The following is a 22,656-nucleotide window of genomic DNA, read 5'->3' as shown; positions in this document are numbered from 1 at the left end:
CAAAAGTTTATCTTTTCAAATTTAGTAATTTATACAGGAGAAGGGGTTGTTACTAGCACCTTGCTCCCGACATTTTAGTCGCCTCTTACAACATGCATGGCTTACGGAGGAAGAATTCTGTTCCACTTCCCCATGGAGATAGGAAATAAACAACAAGAACAAGAACTAGAAAGAAAATAACAGAAAACTCAGAGGGGTGTGTATATATATGGTTGTACATGTACGTGTAGTGTGACCTAAGTGTAAGTAGAAGTAGCAAGACGTACCTAAAATCTTGCATGTTTTGAGACAGAAAAAAGGACACCAGCAGTCCTACCATCATGTAAGACAATTACAGGCTTTCCTTTTACACTCACTTGGCAGGACGGTAATACCTCCCAGGGCGGTTGCTGTCTACCAACCAAGCTTATTGCTTGGGTAGCATTGAAAATTGAGTTGGGCAAATACAGTGGACCCCCGCATAGCGAACTTAATCCGTGCAAGAGGGCTGGCTGTTATGCGAAATGTTCGCTATGCGAATGAATTTTCCCCATAAGAAGTAATGGAAATAAAATTAATCCGTGCAAGACACCCAAAAGTATGAAAAAAAATTTTTTTTACCACAAAAAAATGTTAATTTTAGTACACACAAACTGAAAAAGGCATGCACAATTACATGACACTTACTTTTATTGAAGATCTGGTGATGATTGATGGGATGGGAGGAGGGGAGAGAGAGTGTTAGTGTTTAGAAGGGGAATCCCCTTCCATTAGGACTTGAGGTAGCAAGTCCTTTTCTGGGGTTACTTCCCTTCTTCTTTTAATGCCACTAGGACCAGCTTCAGAGTCACTGGACTTCTTTCGCACAACATATCTGTCCATAGTGGCCTGTACCTCTCGTTCCTTTATGATTTGTCTAAAGTGGTTCACAACAGTGTCATTGTAACAGTCACCAGCACGGCTTGCAATAGCTGTGTGAGGGTGATTTTCATCAAAAAAGGTTTGCACTTCAAGCCATTTTGCACACATTTCCTTAATCTTTGAAGTAGGCAATTCCTTCAATTTCTCTCTCCCCTCCTTTGAACCAGTTTCCCCAGGTCTGGCCTCTTGCTCTTGAAGTTGATCTATCAGCTCATCAGTGGTTAGTTCTTCATTGTCCTCCTCCACCAACTCTTCCACATCCTCCCCACTAACCTCCAACCCCAAGGACTTCCCCAATTCCACAATTGATTCCTCAACTGGTATACTACTCCTCTCAGGGTTAGCCTCAAACCCTTCAAAATCCCTTTTGTCTACACATTCTGGCCACAGTTTCTTCCAAGCAGAGTTCAAGGTTCTCTTAGTCACTCCCTCCCAAGCCTTACCTATAAGGTTTACACAATTGAGGATATTAAAGTGATCCTTCCAAAACTCTTTTAGAGTCAATCGAGTGTCTGTGGTCACTTCAAAGCACTTTTGAAACAGAGCTTTTGTGTACAGTTTCTTGAAGTTGGAAATGACCTGCTGGTCCATGGGCTGCAGGAGAGGAGTGGTATTAGGAGGCAAAAACTTCACCTTAATGAAGCTCATGTCCCCATAAAGTCGCTCTGCCACGTCTGTAGGATGACCAGGGGCATTGTCTAACACCAGGAGGCACTTAAGGTCTAATTTCTTTTCAGTTAGGTAATCTTTCACATTGGGGGCAAATGCATGGTGTAACCAGTTATAGAAAAATTCCCTAGTGACCCATGCCTTACTGTTTGCCCTCCACAGCACACACAAATTATCCTTGAGGACATTCTTTTGCCTGAACGCTCTGGGAGTTTCAGAGTGATACACTAATAAAGGCTTAACTTTGCAATCACCACTAGCATTGGCACACATCAACAAAGTAAGCCTGTCTTTCATAGGCTTATGTCCTGGGAGTGCCTTTTCCTCCTGAGTAATGTAGGTCCTGCTTGGCATTTTCTTCCAGAACAGGCCTGTTTCATAACAATTAAACACTTGTTCAGGTTCCAGTCCTTCAGTTTCTATGTACTCCTTGAATTCATGCACATATTTTTCAGCCGCTTTGTGGTCCGAACTGGCAGCCTCACCATGCCGTATCACACTATGGATGCCACTACGCTTCTTAAATCTCTCAAACCAACCTTTGCTGGCCTTAAATTCACTCACATCATCACTAGTTGCAGGCCTTTTTTTAATTAAATCGTCATGCAACTTCCTAGCCTTTTCACATATGATCGCTTGAGAGACGCTATCTCCTGCTAGCTGTTTTTCATTTATCCACACCAATAAGAGTCTCTCAACATCTTCCATCACTTGCGATCTTTGTTTCGAAAACACAGTTAAACCTTTGGCAACAACAGCTTCCTTGACTGCCGTTTTCTTGCCCACAATAGAAGAGATGGTTGATTTTGGTTTCTTGTACAACCTGACCAGGTCGGTGATACGTACTCCACTTTCATACTTATCAATGATCTCTTTCTTCATTTCAATGGGTATTCTTACCCTTTGAGGTGTACGGTTGGCACTAGAAGCTTTCTTGGGGCCCATGGTCACTTATTTTCCAGAAACAGCACCGAAAACACTGTAATAATACGAAATATTCCGAGTGTATGCTTGAATGTTACCGCGGAGGCTGGCTGGTAAACAATGGCACGGGCGGCACATGTGAGGCTGGCTGAGGGCGCACATTGGACGCGTCTCGGACGAAGGCCGCTGAGCGGGTTTTTGTCCACTATGCGGGGCAAAATTTTAGCGAACAAAGCGTCCGCTATGCGGATTGTCCGCTATGCGGGGGTCCACTGTATTCTGTTAGTGGGATGAATTGTGAAGGACCTGCCTAGTATGGGCCAACAGGCCTGCTGCAGTGTATTATTATCATTAGTAGTATATACGTAATAATAATAACTTATTATATTATTATTATTATTAATTTAGGGAAGTGGAGCACAGATCCAATTCTCTTGATCAAGAACCCTTCACCAAGGAACCTCCCTTGAGGGGGAACACGCGTGTTCAACATAGGGACGATGTTGGACACCTCATAAAATTCAATGAAGCGAAACTAGTGATTAAAGAAGACGACTTAAGGAGGAGAAAATGCATTGAAGCTGCACTAATCACTGTCAGTAACACTATAAAGCAAAAATCCAGTAGTTACAGTATCTCAAAATTGCTAATCAACAGGATAATACCCATTCTGGAAACTGCTGTTACATGATGTCAGCAGGTCCCTCTCTAGCCATTCATCTCACCTCCTTAGTTCCACTACTAATGCTACTACCACCTCTACCCACATGTCACTTCACCTGACTCCTGCCACTATATATACGCGTTTTCTCAGTTTTCTCTGTATTAGGACTGAAGAAGCCACTTGTGGCGAAACGTTTCCTTTAATAAATGTCCTGAACTGTACATAAGTGTCTTTTTCCACATCTTGTCGGTATCTTGAGGGGGAAGTTCACATCCTGAAATTTCATTTGTATCCAGAAGCAAAAAATCGATCGAGTGACTGTTCGTATCCTGAAAAATTCGCATGGTGAGGCATTTGTAAGCTGAGGTTCCACTGCATATATAAAATATGCAATAACTTTAAAACACCTTAAATTTTGGAAAGTTCCAGACATAATGGAAAGACGTGGAGCTCACGGAGCATGTAAACTAATAATGGCTGGCGGAGGTCATAATAGTGAATCAGGTAGGGATGGGGGGAGCCGTATAACGAGTTTTGGTCATAATATGAAATATCCTTATTCGTAAAGCAGGGTCTTACTGTACAGTAGGCATCATGAATATAAATGTGCATACAAGCTTTCATCAGACTGTTTGCCTGACAGTTTCAGGAAATGCCAGGACAACTATATTAAGGAAGACAGTGCCCTTTGCCATACTGTTAAAGACATAATGAGCTGGCTAAAAATCACTGTCACTTGCCATATTTTAATGACTGACCGGGAAACTCAAGGAACTTATACTCAAAATTGAATATCTGGAACCTTATTAACTGTGGCTTGGTGGCATGGATGTGTCCTCTAACTCCAAAATCTTTTGTGCCAATATGCAGATGTACTGACTTTTCCATCCTCCACAAGTTAGCCTTAACCCCTAAACGGTCCAAACGTATATAAACGTTCTTATGCGTAGCGCCCCAAACGTATATATACGTTTTAATTTTCCTGCCTCCAAATTTGGCACGATTGGCCTGAGATGCCTGGTCAGCATAGAATGGGTCTTAACACTCGGTGTGCGCAGTATTAAAAAAATCTGGGACCAATTAGTACCTTGTGGGAGCGCCAGTTAAATTGAGCAAAAGCTAGAGCAAACAGTGCGGCAAACACCAAGGATTCACTGATGTAATGTCATATTAACACTCCTCTTTAAAGAGGAAAGTCACGTTAACCCCAAGTTTAGGGTTTGTCGATCTCTGTCTATCTATCTGTCTCTATCAGTCTCTGTCTATCTGTGTCTGTCTCTGCCTATCTGTATCTGTCTGTGTCTCTGCCTTTGTCTGTCTCTGTCTATCTCTTTCAATCTGTCTCTGTCTGTCTCACAGGTACATATAAATACAAGTATACGTAGTATAAATTACCTAGGATAACCCAAAAAATCCAGACAAAGTGCTATACTCTGCTTGAAGATGTGAGTAAACGTGATGACACAGTCTTGTGGCTCTCTCTGAGACAGAGAGCTAGACAGATAGACAGATAGACAGGGAGCTTGACAGACAGACATGTATGTGTACCAGAAAAAACAAACTCCTCCTCCTCCTCCTCCTCCACCTCCTCCTCCTCCTCTTCCTCCTTCTCCTCTTCCTCCTTTTCGACTTCCTCCTCCTCCTCCTCCTTCTCCTCCTCATCATTATTATATATTCCACATATCCAAAACATTGCTGGGACCAATAAATACTTTGTATATATTCCAAGACAATAGTAAATGACCAAGACAAGTGTAAATGTCCACCTGTCAATGTGTTTGAGACAATTTGAGTACAATTTCAGTACCTAATACTAGTGTCAGAACAAAGATTGGTTATGAAATGACAAGAACTACTATAAATTGTAATTATCAGAACATAAAAATTATATAAAATATGAAAAATAGAAAAAAAAAAGGTATATCAGCAACACTTCTGCAAACTGCAGGACCCCACGTTGCTGTCACGTGAGCATCCAGTGCCAACTTCTCGGCCACATATCTCTGTAAGTACAGGAGGGCCCCACTTATACGGCGGGTTAGGTTCCAGGCTACCGCCGTAAAGCGGAAACCGCCGTAAAGTGGAACACCCTTTTTTTCCACTTACAAATGCATACAAACACTAGATAACAAGTTTACACTAACATATATTATGTTAGCAATAGAACCAGGCATCAAAAAACAATAAAAAAGTACAATACACACATAGTGCACTCATTACTTACCTTAAAATATTTATAGTCTTAATCTAGGGTGAGACAAGTAGTATTTATTGTAAGAAATCAAGTGTGGTATGTATGGTAGTCAGCCAGGCTACCATACCAGGCCACCCCACCCACACATACTATTCTATGATATTTAAGCATCCCAGAGCGATAAAATGTATATACAGTTCACTCATTACTTACCTTAAAAAATAGGGTGAGATGAGTAGTATTTATTGTAAAATATCAAGTGTGGTATGTATGGTAGTCAGCCAGGCTACCATACCAGGCCAACCCACCCACACATACTATTCTATGATATTTAAGCATCCCAGAGAGATAAAATGTATATACAGTTCACTCATTACTTACCTTAAAGTATATGGTGAGATGAGTAGTATTTATTGTAAAAAATCAAGTGTGGTATGTATGGTAGTCAGCCAGGCTACCATACCAGAGAGAAAGAATGAGTGCATGAGAGAGGACAGGCGCAGAGTTATGTAAACAAACCAGGCGAAGGTAAGTTTTGTAAACAGTGTACACGTCTGGTTTGTGTACAAGTTACATTGTGTACAGGTTGTCTTTACATTGATACGGTAGAATAAATAAAGAAGAACACTCCCATTCTCATGTAACATCATTTTGAGAAGAAATGATGCTCTGAGTGAAGGCAATGGAAGTAAGTCATTCTGACTTTTTTGGGTTATCCTAGGTTCTCTACACTTATGTTGTTATGTATTTATGTTATGTATCGTGTTTATTATATAATTTTGAAAAACATATCACGGATGGATTAATGAAAATGTGTATATTAACGTAATATACAACATTTAATGATACACCGAGCTCAGACAGCGTAAACAAACAAACTGAACAGGTTGTGGACGATCACTCGGTCAGGCGAAATAGACGGTATTAATACGTGTCCAGTTTTAGTTCATTCATGTACATTTGTAAGAGTTTGTGAAACTTTTACCTTATAATATTTTTATTATTATTATAATAATTAAATCATGAAACAAATACTCTTACACTGTGTACAAGTTAGTACAGAATTATAGCTATAAAGTGAAGGCATACGAAAGGAATATTTTTCTACAGTTATCCCTAGTAACAGGTGATGGGCTAGAGAAAACGTAATTCTTCCGACACTTCTACAAACCGTTTGGTAAACATCTCATATATATTTGTATAAATTTTTATACTGTGGGTGCATGTATCATGTTTGTGTGTTACATAATGTGTTTCTTATATAATTTTGAAAAAAATATCATAGATAGATTAAGGGAAATGTCTATATTAACGTAATATGCGACATTAATGCGCCCAAGAGATTATTATTACTATTATTATTACTATTATTATTACTATTATTATTATTATTACTGCATCAAGAGTAGAGAGACTCTTAGTGATTTTAATGTGTACCTACATGCCAGCACAGTGTGTAAGTTTATTTAGGTACAGGTGTACACAAGTTTAATTATCAAGTACAATACATATAAAATACACAATAACTTTAAAACACTTGAAATTTTGGAAAGTTTCCAGACATAATAAGGAGATGTGCTCAGGGAGAATGCAAACAAACTCGGTGGGCCGCTGTGACCGTATTAGAAAGACAGGTGGGGGGAGCCGTATAGCGAGTTTTGGTCATAATTTGAAATGTCCGTATTAGCGAAACGCCGTAAAGCGAAACGCCGTAAAGCAGGGCCCTCCTGTACTGACCCCTTTTTTTTTTTAGTCTAAAACACTTAAAAAATGTGCTCTTTTTTCTATATAAAAGAAAAGATTTTTTTTTTTTTCAAAATATTCAGGGAGCTGCGCGAGTGAACGTATATATACGTTTGGACTGTTTAAGGGTTAAGGTGCCTAGGAGATTTAATGAGTACATCAAAATACTAGGTAGGGCGACTCAAAAAAGAAGAAGCAATTTCCCTATCACTCATTCAATCACTGTCTTGCCAGAAGTGTGCTGGCACTACAGTTCAGATGACCCCTCCTTCAGAGTTCAGGCACTGTTACTTAGCTCACACTCTAACAACACAAGTCATAAAAAGCACTTTCCTTAACTCCTATCTTATATGCTCATACAGGCCTGATGATATCCAAGCCCCTGGCACTCAAAACCTCATTTATCCCTTCCTTCCAACCATTTCTGGGACAACACCCTCCACTACAGATTTACATACCCTCTTAGTCATCCTAATTTGCTCCATCTCTCTAAATGTCCAAACCACCTTTACAACTCCTCCTCAGCCCTCTGAATATTAAATTTGGTAATCCCACACCATCTTCTAGTCCTTATTCCTTGAAGTCTCTGCATAGTATTAACATCATACCTTGCCTTAAAACATGATATCTCCACTGCTTCCAACCTCCTCCTCACTGAAACACTCACAAACCATGCTTCACACCTATAGAAGAGTGTTGATACCACTACATTCTCATACATTCTCCTCTTTGCTCCAAGGATAATGTTCTTTGTCTCCACCTCAATGTACCACTCACCTTTTTTCCTTCATCAGATCTATGGTTCACCTCATCTTTCATATACCCATCCACCAATAAGTCTGTTCCCAAATATCTGAACACATTTGGAATATTGCTCAGTGATGATGGCCCCATTCAGGGCAAGTGAAATATCAGAGCTGAAACAGATAGAGATTGTTTATGGCCCGCACAGAGCCAATATACAGTGGACCCTCGCCTAACGATGGCATCGCATAACGTTAAATCCGCCTAGCAATACATTTTAACGTGAAAATTTTGCCTCAGCTAGCGCTAAAAAACTCGCTCAATGCGATTCATTCGAGACGCGTCCACGTGCAGCCTGAGCCCGCCTCACTTGTTCTGTGGGTGCCAGTGTTTACAAGCCAGCCACCACGGTCGCATCCAAGCATACAATCGGAACATTTCAGATTATCACAGCCTTTTTAGTGATTGCACCTGCAAAATAAGTCAACATGGGCCCCAAGAAAGCTTCTAGTGCCAATCCTACAGAAAAAAGGGTGAGAATTACTATGGATATGAAGAAAGAGATCATTGCTAAGTATGAAAGTGGAGTGCGTGTCTCCGAGCTAGCCAGGTTGCACACAAAATCCCAATCAACCATCACTATTGTGACCAAGAAAACGACAATCAAGGAAGCTGTTCTTGCCAAAGATGCAACTTTGTTTTCGAAACAGAGATCGCAAGTGATAGAAGATGTTGAGAGACTGTTATTGGTGTGGATAAATGAAAAACAGATAGCAGGAGATAGCATCTCTCAAGTGATCATGTGTGAAAAGGCTATGAAGTTGCATGATGATTTAATTAGAAAAATGCCAGCAACTAGTGGTGATGTGAGTGAATTTAAGGCCAGCAAAGGTTGGTTTGAGAGATTTAAGAATTACACTGACTATTACACTGACAATGTTGTGAAACACTTTAGGAATGTCATAAAGGAACGGGAGGTACAGGCCTCTATGGACAGATATGTTGTGCGACAGAGGTCCAGTGACTCTGAAGCTGGTCCTAGTGGCATTAAAAGAAGAAAGGAAGTAACCCCGGAAAAGGACTTGCCACCTCAAGTCCTAATGGAAGGGGATTCCCCTTCTAAACATTTACACCATCCACACTCTCCCCTCCTCCCATCCCATCAATCATCACCAGATCTTCAATAAAGGTAAGTGTCATGTAACTGTGCATGTCTTCTTCAGTTTGTGTGTATTAAAATTAATATTTCATGTGGTAAATTTTTTTTTTTATACTTTGGGGTGTCAGGAACGGATTAATTTGATTTCCATTATTTCTTATGGGGAAAATTAATTCGCCTAACGATAATTTCGCCTAACGTTGAGCTCTCAGGAACAGATTAACCCTTTCAGGGTCCGTCCTGTAGATCTACGGCTTCATGTTGAGTGTCCAAACCGTAGATCTATGCCAAAATTCTAGCGTCGTCAAATTTAGCGCAAAAGCGCTCATAGGCCTACATGTGAGAGAACGGGTCTGCGTGGTGGGTGTGCGCCATAAACAAAAAATCTAGGCGCCCGCATAGCATTGTGGGAACGCCGGCTCAGTTACCCTTGTTCACCATGCCTCGTCGCAAGTCAGCTCTTACTCCCCGGAAAATTGGGACTCTCCTTTTCCTATCTGATAGTTCTGACACTGATAGAAGTGGAAATGAAGATGAATTCTACGGCTTTGATCAGTTAGTGACCGAAAAGAATGACAAGGATATCGATAATAGTGCAGAAAACACTGACGATCCTCAACCTTCTACCTCTGGTGTGGGCACTCGTGACTCACGGTCGGTTGTGCCTCAATACAAGAGAAAACTAATATTTTTGCGTGGCCAGGCCTCTGACTTCAGTAATGATGATGATAGTGACGTGGATTGTGATTTTATTGCGCTCGACGATCATTCGAGTAGTGATAGTGAGGAATCATATTCACAAGTGAAGCGTCGGTATGTTCGCCGCCGCATGCGCTCGGGAAGTGTACCCTATGCTGTGCCCAGGGGATGGAGTACATCCTGGAGTACATCCCATGGCCCTACACCAGTTTTAGGTAGTGATAGTGAGGATGATGTGGCTACACTTGGCATGGATAGACCACAGGCGCTTGGTTGACAAATGTGACATGCAGATTGGTTTTGTTGACTGTTCGTAAGAGTTACAAGTGGTACATGAAACTTTTCTTCCATCTCATGGACATTTCAATGCTCAATGCATATAATATGTACCAAATAAAGACTGGCAACAGACCACCGTATGGTGAATTTTGTTTGTCTGTTGTCAGACAACTCATAATGAAGTACCAGGTAAGAACACCTGCTATACAACAAGGTCCTCGAATTACTCAGGATATACCCAAGCGTTTGAGGAGGGAAGGTGATCATTTCATAATACAGCTTCCTTCAACTCAGAAGAAATTTGCTCAGAAGAGATGCATCGTCTGTGCACAAACAAAATGACGGCAACAAAGATGCAAAGACACTCGGTTTATGTGTGAGGAATGTAAGGTGCCTCTGTGCATGGTGCCTTGTTTCAAGGAGTTCCACAAGCTCCAGCAGTTCTAAAACCATGTCCAGTGATTGTAAATATGTAAATATATGATAGAACATTAGTATTATACAAGATTTGTGCATGTTTATTGTAATAAACAACAGTGGTAAACAATAATATGATAATAACTTTAGTGCAGTTATTGTGTTCAATACAGTGAGTTTATATATATACATTATATACAGTATTGGTCTCTCAGGCCCCAAATGTTAGTAAGAATAGAAAAAAATTGGAAAAGAAAAGAAAAAAACTATAAAAACCGCTAAATAATGTAATGCGTGTATGTGGAATTCGTCGATGTTGCCGCCACCACATCATTTTTGACAAACTTCTTGGCACTGTATCTCGGTAAGTACTATCAGAATTTTTTTTTGTCTTATTACCTTCAGAAAAATATGCTCTTTAATTCTGTAAGAAAAAACAATTTTTTTTTTTTCAAAATTTCTTGGACACTGGAGCACCACTTCAGATTTTGGCCTTGGACCTTGAAGGGGTTAATATCGTTAGGCGAGGGTCCACTGTATATCTAAATAACAGGGAATGCCTTAAAGTCTTAAATATGTGCTCACTGGAGAAGAAGAGAGAGAGAAAATACTTGAGGACCTTGTCCCAAATCTGCATACTGCCAACATACTGGAGTAAGAAATATTGGGAAGAAGTGCAAAATAAACCCAGTGAAAATCAGGAGTGCAGTGGGCACAATAAGGGAACATTGTATCAATGTTCGTGGCCCCAGACTATTCAACATCTTACCAGAAGATATCAGAAACACTACTGGAACAAGTGTAGAAGTCTTCAAGAGGACACGGGATAAGTATCCTCACCAGGTGCCAGATCAACCAGGCTATGATGGATATGTGGGGCAGCAGGTCACCAACAGCAATCAATGGCTTGGTTGACCAGGCAAGCACCAGATGAGCCTGGCCCAAGGCCAAGCTCTGGGAGTAGAAAAAACTCAGGACTCGCAGCAATGGTTTTAAGTTGGAAAAATTCAGATTCAGGAAGGATATAGGAAAGCATTGGTTTGGTAACAGAGTTGTGGATGAATAGGACAAACTCTCGAGTACCATGATAAAAGCTAAGACCTGACTAGCTTGTGCTAACAGGTCTGATGCTGTGCTCCTTCCTTAAGTGAATGTGACCTGACATGACCTGACTAGGTGGGTCATTGGTTTAAGCTGGAAGGTGACTTGGACTTGCCTCACATGGGCCAGTAGGCCTGCTGCAGTGTTCATTCTTTCTTATGTTCTTATGTTAACTCATTAAAGGTATCCTTCCAATCTGATATCCAATCTTTCATTGCCAATTTGTTACCCTCATCACCTTGCTCTTTCCTTTGTTCACTTTTAATTTCATACTTTTACATACCCTCCAAAATTCAGACTCTCCCAAAAGCACAGTGTCACCAGCAAAAAGCAACTGTGATAGCTCACCATTGTTGCACTGTAATAACTTTGTACTTCACTGTATCATGTTCAAATTAATAAATAAATAAATAAATAAATAAATTGTGTATTAGATTCAACATATTTTCACCCAGCACCCCTGCATTCCCTTCTTTTACAACCCCATCCATAAATATATTAAACAACCATGGTGACATCATGCATTCCTAAGGCCTACTTTTACTGTAAAATATTATCTCTCTCTCCTACATACCCTACCATGAGCCTTACTATCCTCATAAAAACTTAACAGCATTCAGAAACCTACCACCTATTCCATACACTTGCAACATCTGCCACATTGCTCCCCTATCCACCCTATCATATGCCTTTTATAAATCTATAAATGTATCATGTCTCAAGCAAAGAGAAGCAAAATTCACTCTATGGAAAATTCAGATGAATCACTCAGAGATTCATGGAGTCACCAGAAAAAAATGCCAGAGGCTGAGGGCAAGTTTGAATAATTTGAGTTAAAGTTTCACAAAGCAAGGAAATATTTACACTTCCTCTTCTAACTACAGCACTTTATGATACACTCCTGTCTTTCATGCTTTTTAACATTTATTATTCTCTATTAAAGATCAAAGATTCCTTATTTCAGCATGATACAATGTTTGTACATTTAGGCATGCATAAAGAAAGTCCATTAGTATGCAGAGCATTTCAGGCAAACTCTATGCCTATCTGAGGACTAAGGCAATAATTGACTGATTGTGCATATATACAGTTTCTAAGTGGTTGTAACAATAAATTTATTGAGTTTAACTGTTTTAAGGATTACAAGTTGGCTTATGATTAAAGACGACTAAATATATTCAGTACAAATACAACTTACATGTTGTATATAGATGGTATTCAGTAACAAAATGATGAATTAGACAAATTAAAGATAGCCAGATGTTGAACATGTGTTTAATTCATAATAACTTACATGCGTTGCTGTAGGATATAATCTAGTTGCATGAATCACCAGCCACGTCAGTGTCTCTCGCACTACTTCCACTGAAACAGTTCTATAAAAAAAATTATGATGGGGAAACTGAATTATATAATTTTCCTTTTAACATGTCGGCCATCTCCCACCGAGGCAGGATTGGCCCAAAAAAAGAAACACTTTCACCATCATTCAACACTTTTGTCATCTGTCATACAATATCACTGTCTTTGCAGAGGTGCCCATATATGACAGTTTAGATGTCACTCCAAACAGCCAATATCCCAAACCCCTCCTTTAACCCTTTCAGGGTTAATCACATAGTTCTACGGCTTTGAAGCCAGGGTCCAAGCCGTAGAACTATGTCAAAATTCTAGCGGCTTCAAATTTAGTGCAAGAAGGCTGGCAGGCCAACATCTGCGTGGTCAGTGTGGGCAGTAAACAAAAAATCTGGGTGCCTGCATGGCATTGTGGGAATGCCATTTCAGTATGCTTTGTTCACCGTGTCTCACAACAAGGATGCTCTCACTCTTCTGTGAATTTGGACTCTACTGTTCCCAAGTGATAGTTCCAACACTGATGGAAGTGGATCTGAAGATGAATTCTATGGATTTGATAAATTTGTGACTGAAAGCAATGCTCAGGATATCGAAAATAGTGCTGAAAATCCTGACAATCCTCAACCTTCCACCTTTGGTGCTGGTGCGTCTCAGGCACGTTCAGTTGTACCTCGTCGCAAGAGAAAACTAATATTTTCGCATGGCCAGGCCTCGGATTTGAGTAATGGTGATGATAGTGATGTGGACTTTGATTTTATTGCTCTTGATGACCATTTGAGTAGTGATAGTGAGGAATCATATTCACCAGTGAAGCGTCAGTATACAGTGGACCCCCGCATACCGTACGCATCACATAACGTTCAATCCGCATACCGCTCGCTTTTATCGCAAAAATTTTGCCTCGCATACCGCTCAAAAAAACCCACTCACCGCTCTTCGTCCGAGACGTGTCCAATGTGCGCCCTTAGCCAGCCTCACATGTGCCGCCGGTGACATTGTTTACCAGCCAGCCTCCGTGGTAACATCCAAGCATACAATCGGAACATTTCGTATTATTACAGTGTTTTTGGTGATTTTATCTGCAAAATAAGTGACCATGGGGCCCAAGAAAGCTTCTAGTGCCAACCCTACAGCAATAAGGGTGAGAATTACTATAGAGATGAAGAAAAAGATCATTGATAAGTATGAAAGTGGAGTGCGTGTCTCCGAGCTGGCCAGGTTGTATAATAAACCCCAATCAACCATCGCTACTATTGGTGGTACAGCTGCTGCTGCTGCTGTACCACCGTCAGCTGCTGCTGCTGCTGCTGCTGCACTGTCAGCTGCTGCTGCTGCTGTACCACCGTCAGCTGCTGCTGTAGTACCGTCTGCTGCTGCTGTAGCATCGTCTGCTGCTGCTGTAGCATCGTCTGCTGCTGCTGTAGCACTGTCAGCTGCTGCTGCTGCTGTAGCACTGTCAGCTGCTGCTGCTGCTGTAGCACTGTCAGCTGCTGCTGCTGCTGTAGCACTGTCAGCTGCTGCTGCTGCTGCTGCTGTAGCACCATTGTTGGTGTGGCTTATTGAGAATACCAAGAAACAATTAACCCCAGAGGATTTGCCACCCAGGATAACCCAAAAAAGTCAGTGTCATCGAAGACTGTCTAACTTATTTCCATTGGGGTCCTTAATCTTGTCTCCCAGGATGCAACCCACACCAGTCGACTAACACCCAGGTGAACAGGGAAAAATGCCTGGAACTAGTGCTCATATTGGTGAATTTAAAGCCAGCAAAGGTTGGTTTGAGAGATTTAAGAATCATAGTGGCATACACAGTGTGATAAGGCCTGTTCTGGAAGAAAATGCCAAACAGGACCTACAGTACTCAGGAGGAAAAGGCACTCCCAGGACACAGTGTCTCATCAGTCATTGCTGCATCTTCAATAAAGGTAAGTGTCATTTATTCTTCATTTAGTAGAGTAGTACATGCACAATATATATTGTGCATGTACTACTCTACTATTGTGCATGTATCCTTCTCTTTGTGTGTAGAAAAATGTATATTTCATGTGGTAAAATTTTTTTTTTCATACTTTTGGGTGTCTTGCACGGATTAATTTGATTTCCATTATTTCTTATGGGGAAAATTCATTCGCATACCGATCATTTCGCATAACAATGAGCCCTCTTGCACGGATTAAAGTCGCTATGCGGGGGTCCACTGTACTATATGCCGCCGCATGCGCTCGGGTAGTGTACCATGTGCAATTGCAAGAGGACGGAGCACATCCCGGAGTACATTTTGTGGCCCTACACCTGGAATAGACAGTGAAAGTGATGACGATGTGGCTTCAAATGGGATGGATAGACCACATGTGTTAGCAGGTGGTGCCACAGGCATGCAGCAAGCGGCACCAACTCATGCCACTGAGTCAGCTGGTCCAGGACAAAGTGGATCGTCCTCCACCCCTACACCACAACCTGCACAATCACAACCACAACCAGCTTATGATGTCCAGTATCCACCAGCAAATCACATCTGGGATTGGCAGCAAAATCCCAATTTTATTCCCAATCCCCATCAGTTTGATGACACTCAAGGTGGACTCCTGCCATCTTGTTTCACTGGAAACACTGCAAGTGAACTGGAATTCTTTGAACTGTTCTTTAACCAGCCCTTGATTGAAAATATTGTCAGGGAAAGTAACAAGTACTTTGATTACACCATGCCAAATACAATGATATCACCACAGTCAAGACTACATCGGTGGAAGGAGACAACTGTGGCTAAATTGTATTTGTTTTTTTGCAACAATAATGCTTATGCCTCATGTCTATCAGCATAATATTAAATCATAATGGTCCATAGATGTGCTAATTTCTACCCCACCCTTCAGTGAAATCATCCCAGTGAACAGATTTATCTTACTGTTACCTATGTTGCACTTCTCTGACAAAACCAGGCCTGACAGAAATGACAGGTTATACAAGATTAGAAATGTTTTTGTGCATCTGAAACAAAAGTTTAACATGTACTTTTATCCATTCAAGAATCTTGTAATTGACGAGTTTTTGATTTTGATCAAAGGTAGACTGTCGTTCAAGCAGTATATATCTAGCAAGAGGAAACACTTTGGTACAAAACTGTTTATACTCTGTGACTATGACAGTGGCCTGGTATTGGACATAACGTATACACGGGAAGTAAAACATTGAAAGATACCAGGATGTTATTGGGTATCTCAGGTGACATAGTGAGAACAATGATGGCACCATATCTTGGTAAAGGACATACATTATATACTGATAACTGGTACACAAGCCCCTTACTCAGTGATTTCTTGTGAGTTAACATGACAGACGTGTATGGCACAGTGCGTTCTAATCGTAAGCACATGCCCAGGTTCAACACAAGCACTCGTAGTGGTGAGGTGCAGGCATTTGCTGCCAATGACATCATGGCATTACGGTGGCATGGGGTGTATTAATCATTTTATATGTTACATGGCATGTTTATTATAAAATTTAAAAAAAATATCATAGATGGATTAATCAAAATGTCTATATTAACATAATGCACGACGTTTAATGCGCCTCATAGTGATTATTATTGTGCTACTATTATTGTTATTTCTTTCTTCTTTCAACACACTGGCTGTATCCCACCGAGGCGGGGTGGCCCAAAAGAAAAAACGAAAGTTTCTCCTTTTACATTTAGTAATATATACAGGAGAAGGGGTTACTAGCCCCTTGCTCCCGGCATTTTAGTCGCCTCTTACAACACGCATGGCTTACGGAGGAAGAATTCTGTTCCACTTCCCCATGGAGGTAAGAGGAAATAAACAAGAACTAGAAAGAAAATAGAAGAAAACCCAAAGGGGTGTGTATATATATGCTTGTACATGTATGTGTAGTGTGACCTAAGTGTAAGTAGAAGTAGCAAGACGTACCTGAAATCTTGCATGTGTATGAGACAGAAAAAAAAAGACACCAGCAATCCAACCATCGTGTAAAACAATTACAGGCTTCAGTTTTACACTCACTTGGCAGGACGGTGGTACCTCCCTGGGCGGTTGCTGTCTACCAACCTACTACCTTTAATTATTGTTATTATTATCATTATTAATATGGCATCTTCAAGACTAATAAGACACTCTTAGTGATTTTAATGTATACCTGCATGCCAGCACAGTGTGCAAGTACATTTAGGTACAGGTACACATAAGTATAATTATTAGAGTACAGTTGACCCTCAGTTATCGACGGTTCCGCTTATCGGTCAACTCGCTTATTGGCTGATTTTTTGGCTTCTGGTTATCGGCCGTATGGTACACGTCAACCCGCCGCCAACAGCCGTGAGCGCATCAATCTGGCTTTGTCTCTGGGAGAGTGAGGAAGCTTCTGCACATTTACCCAAACATTCTGCTATAATTCATTGATTTTCGTGGTTATCGATTAAGTGCAACTGGGAAATAAGTAACCATGGCCCCAAAGATAGTTCCTAGTAAAGTTCCCTAGGTAAAGAAAGTGAGAAACATGATGGAATTTAAGAAAGAAGTTGTTGAAAACTATGAGAGTGGTGCTCAAGTGCTAGAACTTGCCAGGATGTATGGGAAAAACGAATCAACAATCACTTCTATCTTGGCAAAGAAAGAACAAATCAAGGAAGCTGATGTGGTGAAAGGAGTAAATGTGCTAACTAAACAAAGGTCACTGATAATGGAAGATATGAAGAAGTTGCTGGTCCCACCAAAACACAATTAGCAGGAGATAGTATTGTGGAGTCGATGATCTGTGAGAAAGCAAGGCAGCTGCATGTGAATCTTGAAAAGAAAATGCCTGGAACAAGTGCTTATGTTAGAGAATTTAAGGCCAGCAAAGGCTGGTTTGAGAGATTTAAGAAGTGTAGTGGAATACACAGTGTGGTAAGACATGGAGAGGCTGCAAGTTCTGATAAATGTGCGGCTGAAAAATTTGTGCAGGAATTCAAGGAGTACGTAGAGGCTGAAAGATTCTTCCCCCAACAAGTGTTGAATTGTGACAAAACAGGCCTCTTTTGGAAGAAAATGGCAAAGAGGGCCTACATTATGTAGGAGGAAAAAAGCACTGCCAGGACACAAGCCTATGAAAGATAGGCTTACTCTTTTGTTCTGTGCTAATGCTAGTGGGGATTTCAAAGTGAAGCCTTTGCTGGTGTATCACTGAAAATCCCAGAGAGTTTGAGAAAAACAATGTCGTCAAGAATAGATTGTGTGTGGTGTGGAAAGCTAATAATAAGGCATGGGTCACAAGGCACATTTTCACAGAGTGGGTCAATGATATGTTTGGCCCCAGTGTGCAAAAATACCTCCTGGAAAAGAAATTGCCACTCAAGTGCCTCCTGGTACTGGACAATGCTCCTGTTCATCCTCCAGACTTGGAAGATCAATTGCTTAGGGGCTTCAGTTTTATAACAGTGAAGTTCTTGTCTCCTAACACCACTCCTCTCATCCAGCCCGTGGACCAGCAAGTCATTTCTAACTTCAAAAAACTCTACAAAAAAGCAGTGTTTCAAAGGTGCTTTGAAATGATCTAGGACACTCATTTGGCCCTAAGAGAGTTCTGAAGGAATCACTTCAGTATCCTCCATTGCATAAGCCTTTTAGGTAAGGCTTGGCAGGGAGTGACTTCCAGGACTTCGAACTCTGTGAGTGTCCAAGAGAGGGATTTTGAAGGGTTTGGGGCTGACCCTGACCTGTTGTGGAATCCATTGTGGCACTGGGAAAGTCCATGGGGTTGGATGTGAATGGGGAGGATGTGGAAGAGCTGGTGGAGGACCACAGGGAAGAGCTAACCATTGAAGAGCTGCAACACCTTCCTTTAACCCTTTGACTGTCGCAACCTCAAATCTTGAAGTGTCTCCTGGTGTTGAAGAATTTTCAAAAAAAAAAAAAAAAAATGTTTTTTTCTTATGAAAATGTTAATATAAATTTTCTGATTGTTTTAAGCCCAAAAAAACTTTTTTTGGGATCAGTACTTACCAAGATACAGAGGCATAAAGTTGGCAGAAAATGAGTCGAATGGCAACAGCGGCGAATGCCGCTCACCTGGTAAACTTTGGTTTACATGCATTCCAAGGTTTCTTGTTTTTTTTTTTTCACTATTTTATTTTTTCAGGTAACTTATGTGGCCTGTGAGTCCAAAGTAAGGTGCAATGTACATATATACACTTGTTGTATACAACACAATAAACCCATAAACATAATTATCAATATATTGTTTACAAAACAATACAAAAATTGTTTTATTACTATTGATTTATAATATACAGTGGTTCCTCGCTTTTCGTAGTTCTCGGCAATCGTAAATTTCGCCAATCATAGGGGTATTTTCGTATAAACATGGACTCGCTTTTCATAGGTTGACTCACGAGTCGTAGTTCATCCGGGACGCGTACCCACGGTGTGAGCCGTGGCGGCAGCCAGTCTGGCATTGTTTACCAGTGAGCGAAGGTCCCCTCATGTGCTCCAGCGAAATATTTCATAATATTCCATTTATTTTAGTGCTTGCAAGTACTAAATAAGCTACCATGGCTCCAAAGAAAGCTCCTAGTGCCAAGTCTGTGGTAAATAAGGTGAGAAATACGATTGAATTTAAGAAAACCATCATTGAACAATATGAAAGTGGTACAAGTGTGGCCGAACTGTCCAGGATGTATAAGAAACCCTACACAACCTTATGTTCCATAGTGGCCAAGAAAAAGGAAATCAAGGATGCTGTTGTTGCAAAGGGAGTAACTATGCTGACAAAAATGAGATCACCAGTACTGGAAGAGGTTGAGAAGTTATTATTGGTGTGGATAAATGAGAAACAATTAGCAGGAGATACTCTTATGACTTCGATTATTTGTGAAAAGGCTAGGCAGTTGCATGAGGATTTGGTAAAGAAATTGCCTGCAAATAGTGGTGATGTGAGTGAATTTAAGGCCAGCAGAGGCTGATTTGAAAGATTTAAGAACCGTACTGGCATACACAGTGTGGTAAGGCATGGTGAGGCTGCCAGTTTGGACCACAAGGCGGCTGAAAAATATGTGCATGAATTCCAGGAGTACATAGAGGCTGAAGGACTGAAACCTGAACAAGTGTTCAATTGTGACGAAACAGGCCTCTTTTGGAAGAAAATGCCAAAGAGGACCTTCATTACACAAGAGGAAAAGGCAATGCCAGGACACAAGCCTATGAAAGTCAGGCTGATGCTAATGTTCTGTGCTAATGCTAGTGGGGATTTCAAAGTGAAGCCATTACTAGTGTACCATTCAGAAAATCCCAGAGTGTTCAGGAAAAACAATGTTATGAAGAGTAAATTGTGTGTGTTTTGGAAATCTAATAGTAAGGCATGGGTCACGAGGGAAATTTTCGTCGAGTGGTTCAATGAAGTGTTTGGCCCTAGTGTGAAGGAGTATCTCCTGGAAAAGAAATTGTATCTCAAGTGCCTGCTAGTAATGGACAATGCACCTGCTCATCCTCCAAACTTGGATGACCTAATTTTTGAGGAGTTTGGGTTCATCACAGTAAAGTTCTTGCCTCCGAATACCACTCCTCTCCTCCAGCCCATGGACCAGCAGGTCATTGCAAACTTTAAAAAAAACTACACAAAAGCAATGTTTCACAGGTGCTTGACTGTGACCACAGACACTCACTTGACCCTAAGGGAATTTTGGAGAGAACACTTCAGCATCCTCCATTGCATAACCCTTATAGGTATGGCTTGGGAGGGAGTGACGACCAGGACTTTGAACTCTGCCTGGAGAAAATTGTGGCCAGATTGTGTCGACAAGAGGGATTTTGAAGGGTTTGGGACTGACCCTGATGAGCCTATGTCTGTTGTAAAATCAATTGTGGCACTGGGGAGTTCCATGGGGTTGGATGTGAGTCTGGAGGATGTGGAAGAATTGGTGGAAGACCACAACGAAGAGCTCACCACTGAGGAGCTGCAAGAGCTTCAGCAGGAAGAGCAACACATCGCAGCTCAGAATCTTGCTGCAGAGGAGGAGGAAGAGAGATGGAAGAAGGTGCCTTCTTCAGAAATTAAAGAGATTTTTACTATGTGGGGTAAGATGGAAAGCTTTATGGAGAAACATCACCCTAACAAGGTTGTTGCAAGCCATATTGGCAACATGTACAGTGACAAAGTCTTGGGCCATTTTAGGGAAGTGTTAAAGAGACGCCAGAAACATAGCTCTCTCCACAGTTATTTTGCGAGACAGGACTCCATTGACTCTCAAGGTGGTCCTAGTGGCATTAACCCTTTGAGGGTTTTGGTCGTACTAGTACGTCTTATGTGTAGGGGTTTTTGACATACTAGTACTCATAAATTCTAGCGGCCTCAAATCTAGTGGGAGAAAGCTGGTAGGCCTTCATATGAAAGAATGGGTCTATGTGGTCAGTGTGCACAGTCTAAAAAAAATCCTGCAGCACACAGTGCATAATGAGAAAAAAAAACTTTGACCATTTTTTTTTAATAAATCAGCGACTTTGCAGTGTATTTTCGTATGGTATTTATTGTTGTATTCTAGTTTTCTTGGTCTCATTTTATAGAATGGAAGACATATTACAGAAATTGAGATGATTTTGACTGGTTTTACAATGAAAGGTGCCTTGAAATTGAGCTCAAAGTAGCAGAAATGTTCGATTTTTACCAAACTTCAAAAGTAAACAAATCGTGCCAAGCGTGCAATACACGTCAACTGGTGAGTCTAATATTCTTTCACAAGTGCACCAATAATATTTATACCATTTTTTACACTAATGCAGTAGTCTGCATAACAGTAAATCTTATATTTTTTGTGAAAATAAAAATTCAAAGTGGAAAGCAAAAGAATATAAGAGGGGCCTTGAGACGTGACTAATGACTAGAGGAAATGTCATTTTAGTGCCAGGAATGTCTTTCTTGTTTATTCTGGACCCTATTCGGAAATTGGCATCTTTTGAAATTTGTGTGAAATTGGCAAAATTGCTAAATTCTGACCACTGTACTGGATAGTTGAATTTCATAAATGGGTGGTTTCTTGCACCCATTCGATAGAAAAAATGGAGTTCTAGCGAAATATTCATGTTTTTTGTCGACTAGTACAGTGAAATTGGCCGAAAATGGGGCTCAAAGTGGGCAAAAACGCCGATGCGTAAACATCGCCGAGACCGCTAACTTTGCGAGAGCATAATTCCGTAAGTTTTTTATCAAATTTCAAACTTTTGGTGTCTTTATGATCGGGAAAAGATTCTATATCTTTTCATAAGAGAAATTTTTTTTTTTTTTTTTTAAATTTGGCCGACCCTGAGAACGAGTTTCGGAGAGGGCCTGTCGACCCTCAAAGGGTTAAGAAACAGAGAAGACAAGCAACCCCAGAAAAGCAATTGGTACCTGAGGTGTTGCTAGAAGGGGATTCCCCTTCCAAACTATAAACAATCCACTCTCCTCCTCCAGTCTCCCATACACTAAGAAGAATCTCCAATAAAGGTAAGTGTTATGCTGTTAATGTTTCATTCATCATTTCCCATTGTATTGTTTATGTACTACATGTATATTTCATGTAAAAAATTTTTTTGTTTTAATACTTCTGGGTGTCAGGAGGCGGATTAATTGTATTTACATTATTTCTTATGGGGAAAATTGATTCGTAAATCGTAAATTTCGTTTATAGTAATGGCTCCAGGAACGGATTAATTACGAAAAACGAGGGACCACTGTATATACAAACGTACAGTCACTGGGCACGTTCCTAGAAGTTCGGCAGCTTGTGAAACTCTTTGAAACATGACTTCATACACAATGGTGATTTACACTCCTCACACA

At 40.7% G+C, this 22,656-nt stretch overlaps 1 protein-coding gene across 1 annotated transcript in view; it reads right to left on the bottom strand.

Moving 5' to 3' along the window:
• The window catches only part of LOC128690078 (integrator complex subunit 8), a 303,474-nt gene that overhangs the window by 63,475 nt on the left and 217,343 nt on the right, over positions 1–22,656 (bottom strand). The window contains exon 18 of the mRNA XM_070088709.1: positions 12,788–12,869. Within this exon, the coding sequence (XP_069944810.1) occupies positions 12,788–12,869 (82 nt within the window). The remainder of the gene's footprint in view (positions 1–12,787; positions 12,870–22,656) is intronic.

Source organism: Cherax quadricarinatus, chromosome 25 (assembly GCF_038502225.1).
Source record: "Cherax quadricarinatus isolate ZL_2023a chromosome 25, ASM3850222v1, whole genome shotgun sequence".
Lineage (NCBI taxonomy): Eukaryota > Metazoa > Arthropoda > Malacostraca > Decapoda > Parastacidae > Cherax > Cherax quadricarinatus.
This window is presented reverse-complemented; position numbering and strand designations above follow the sequence as displayed.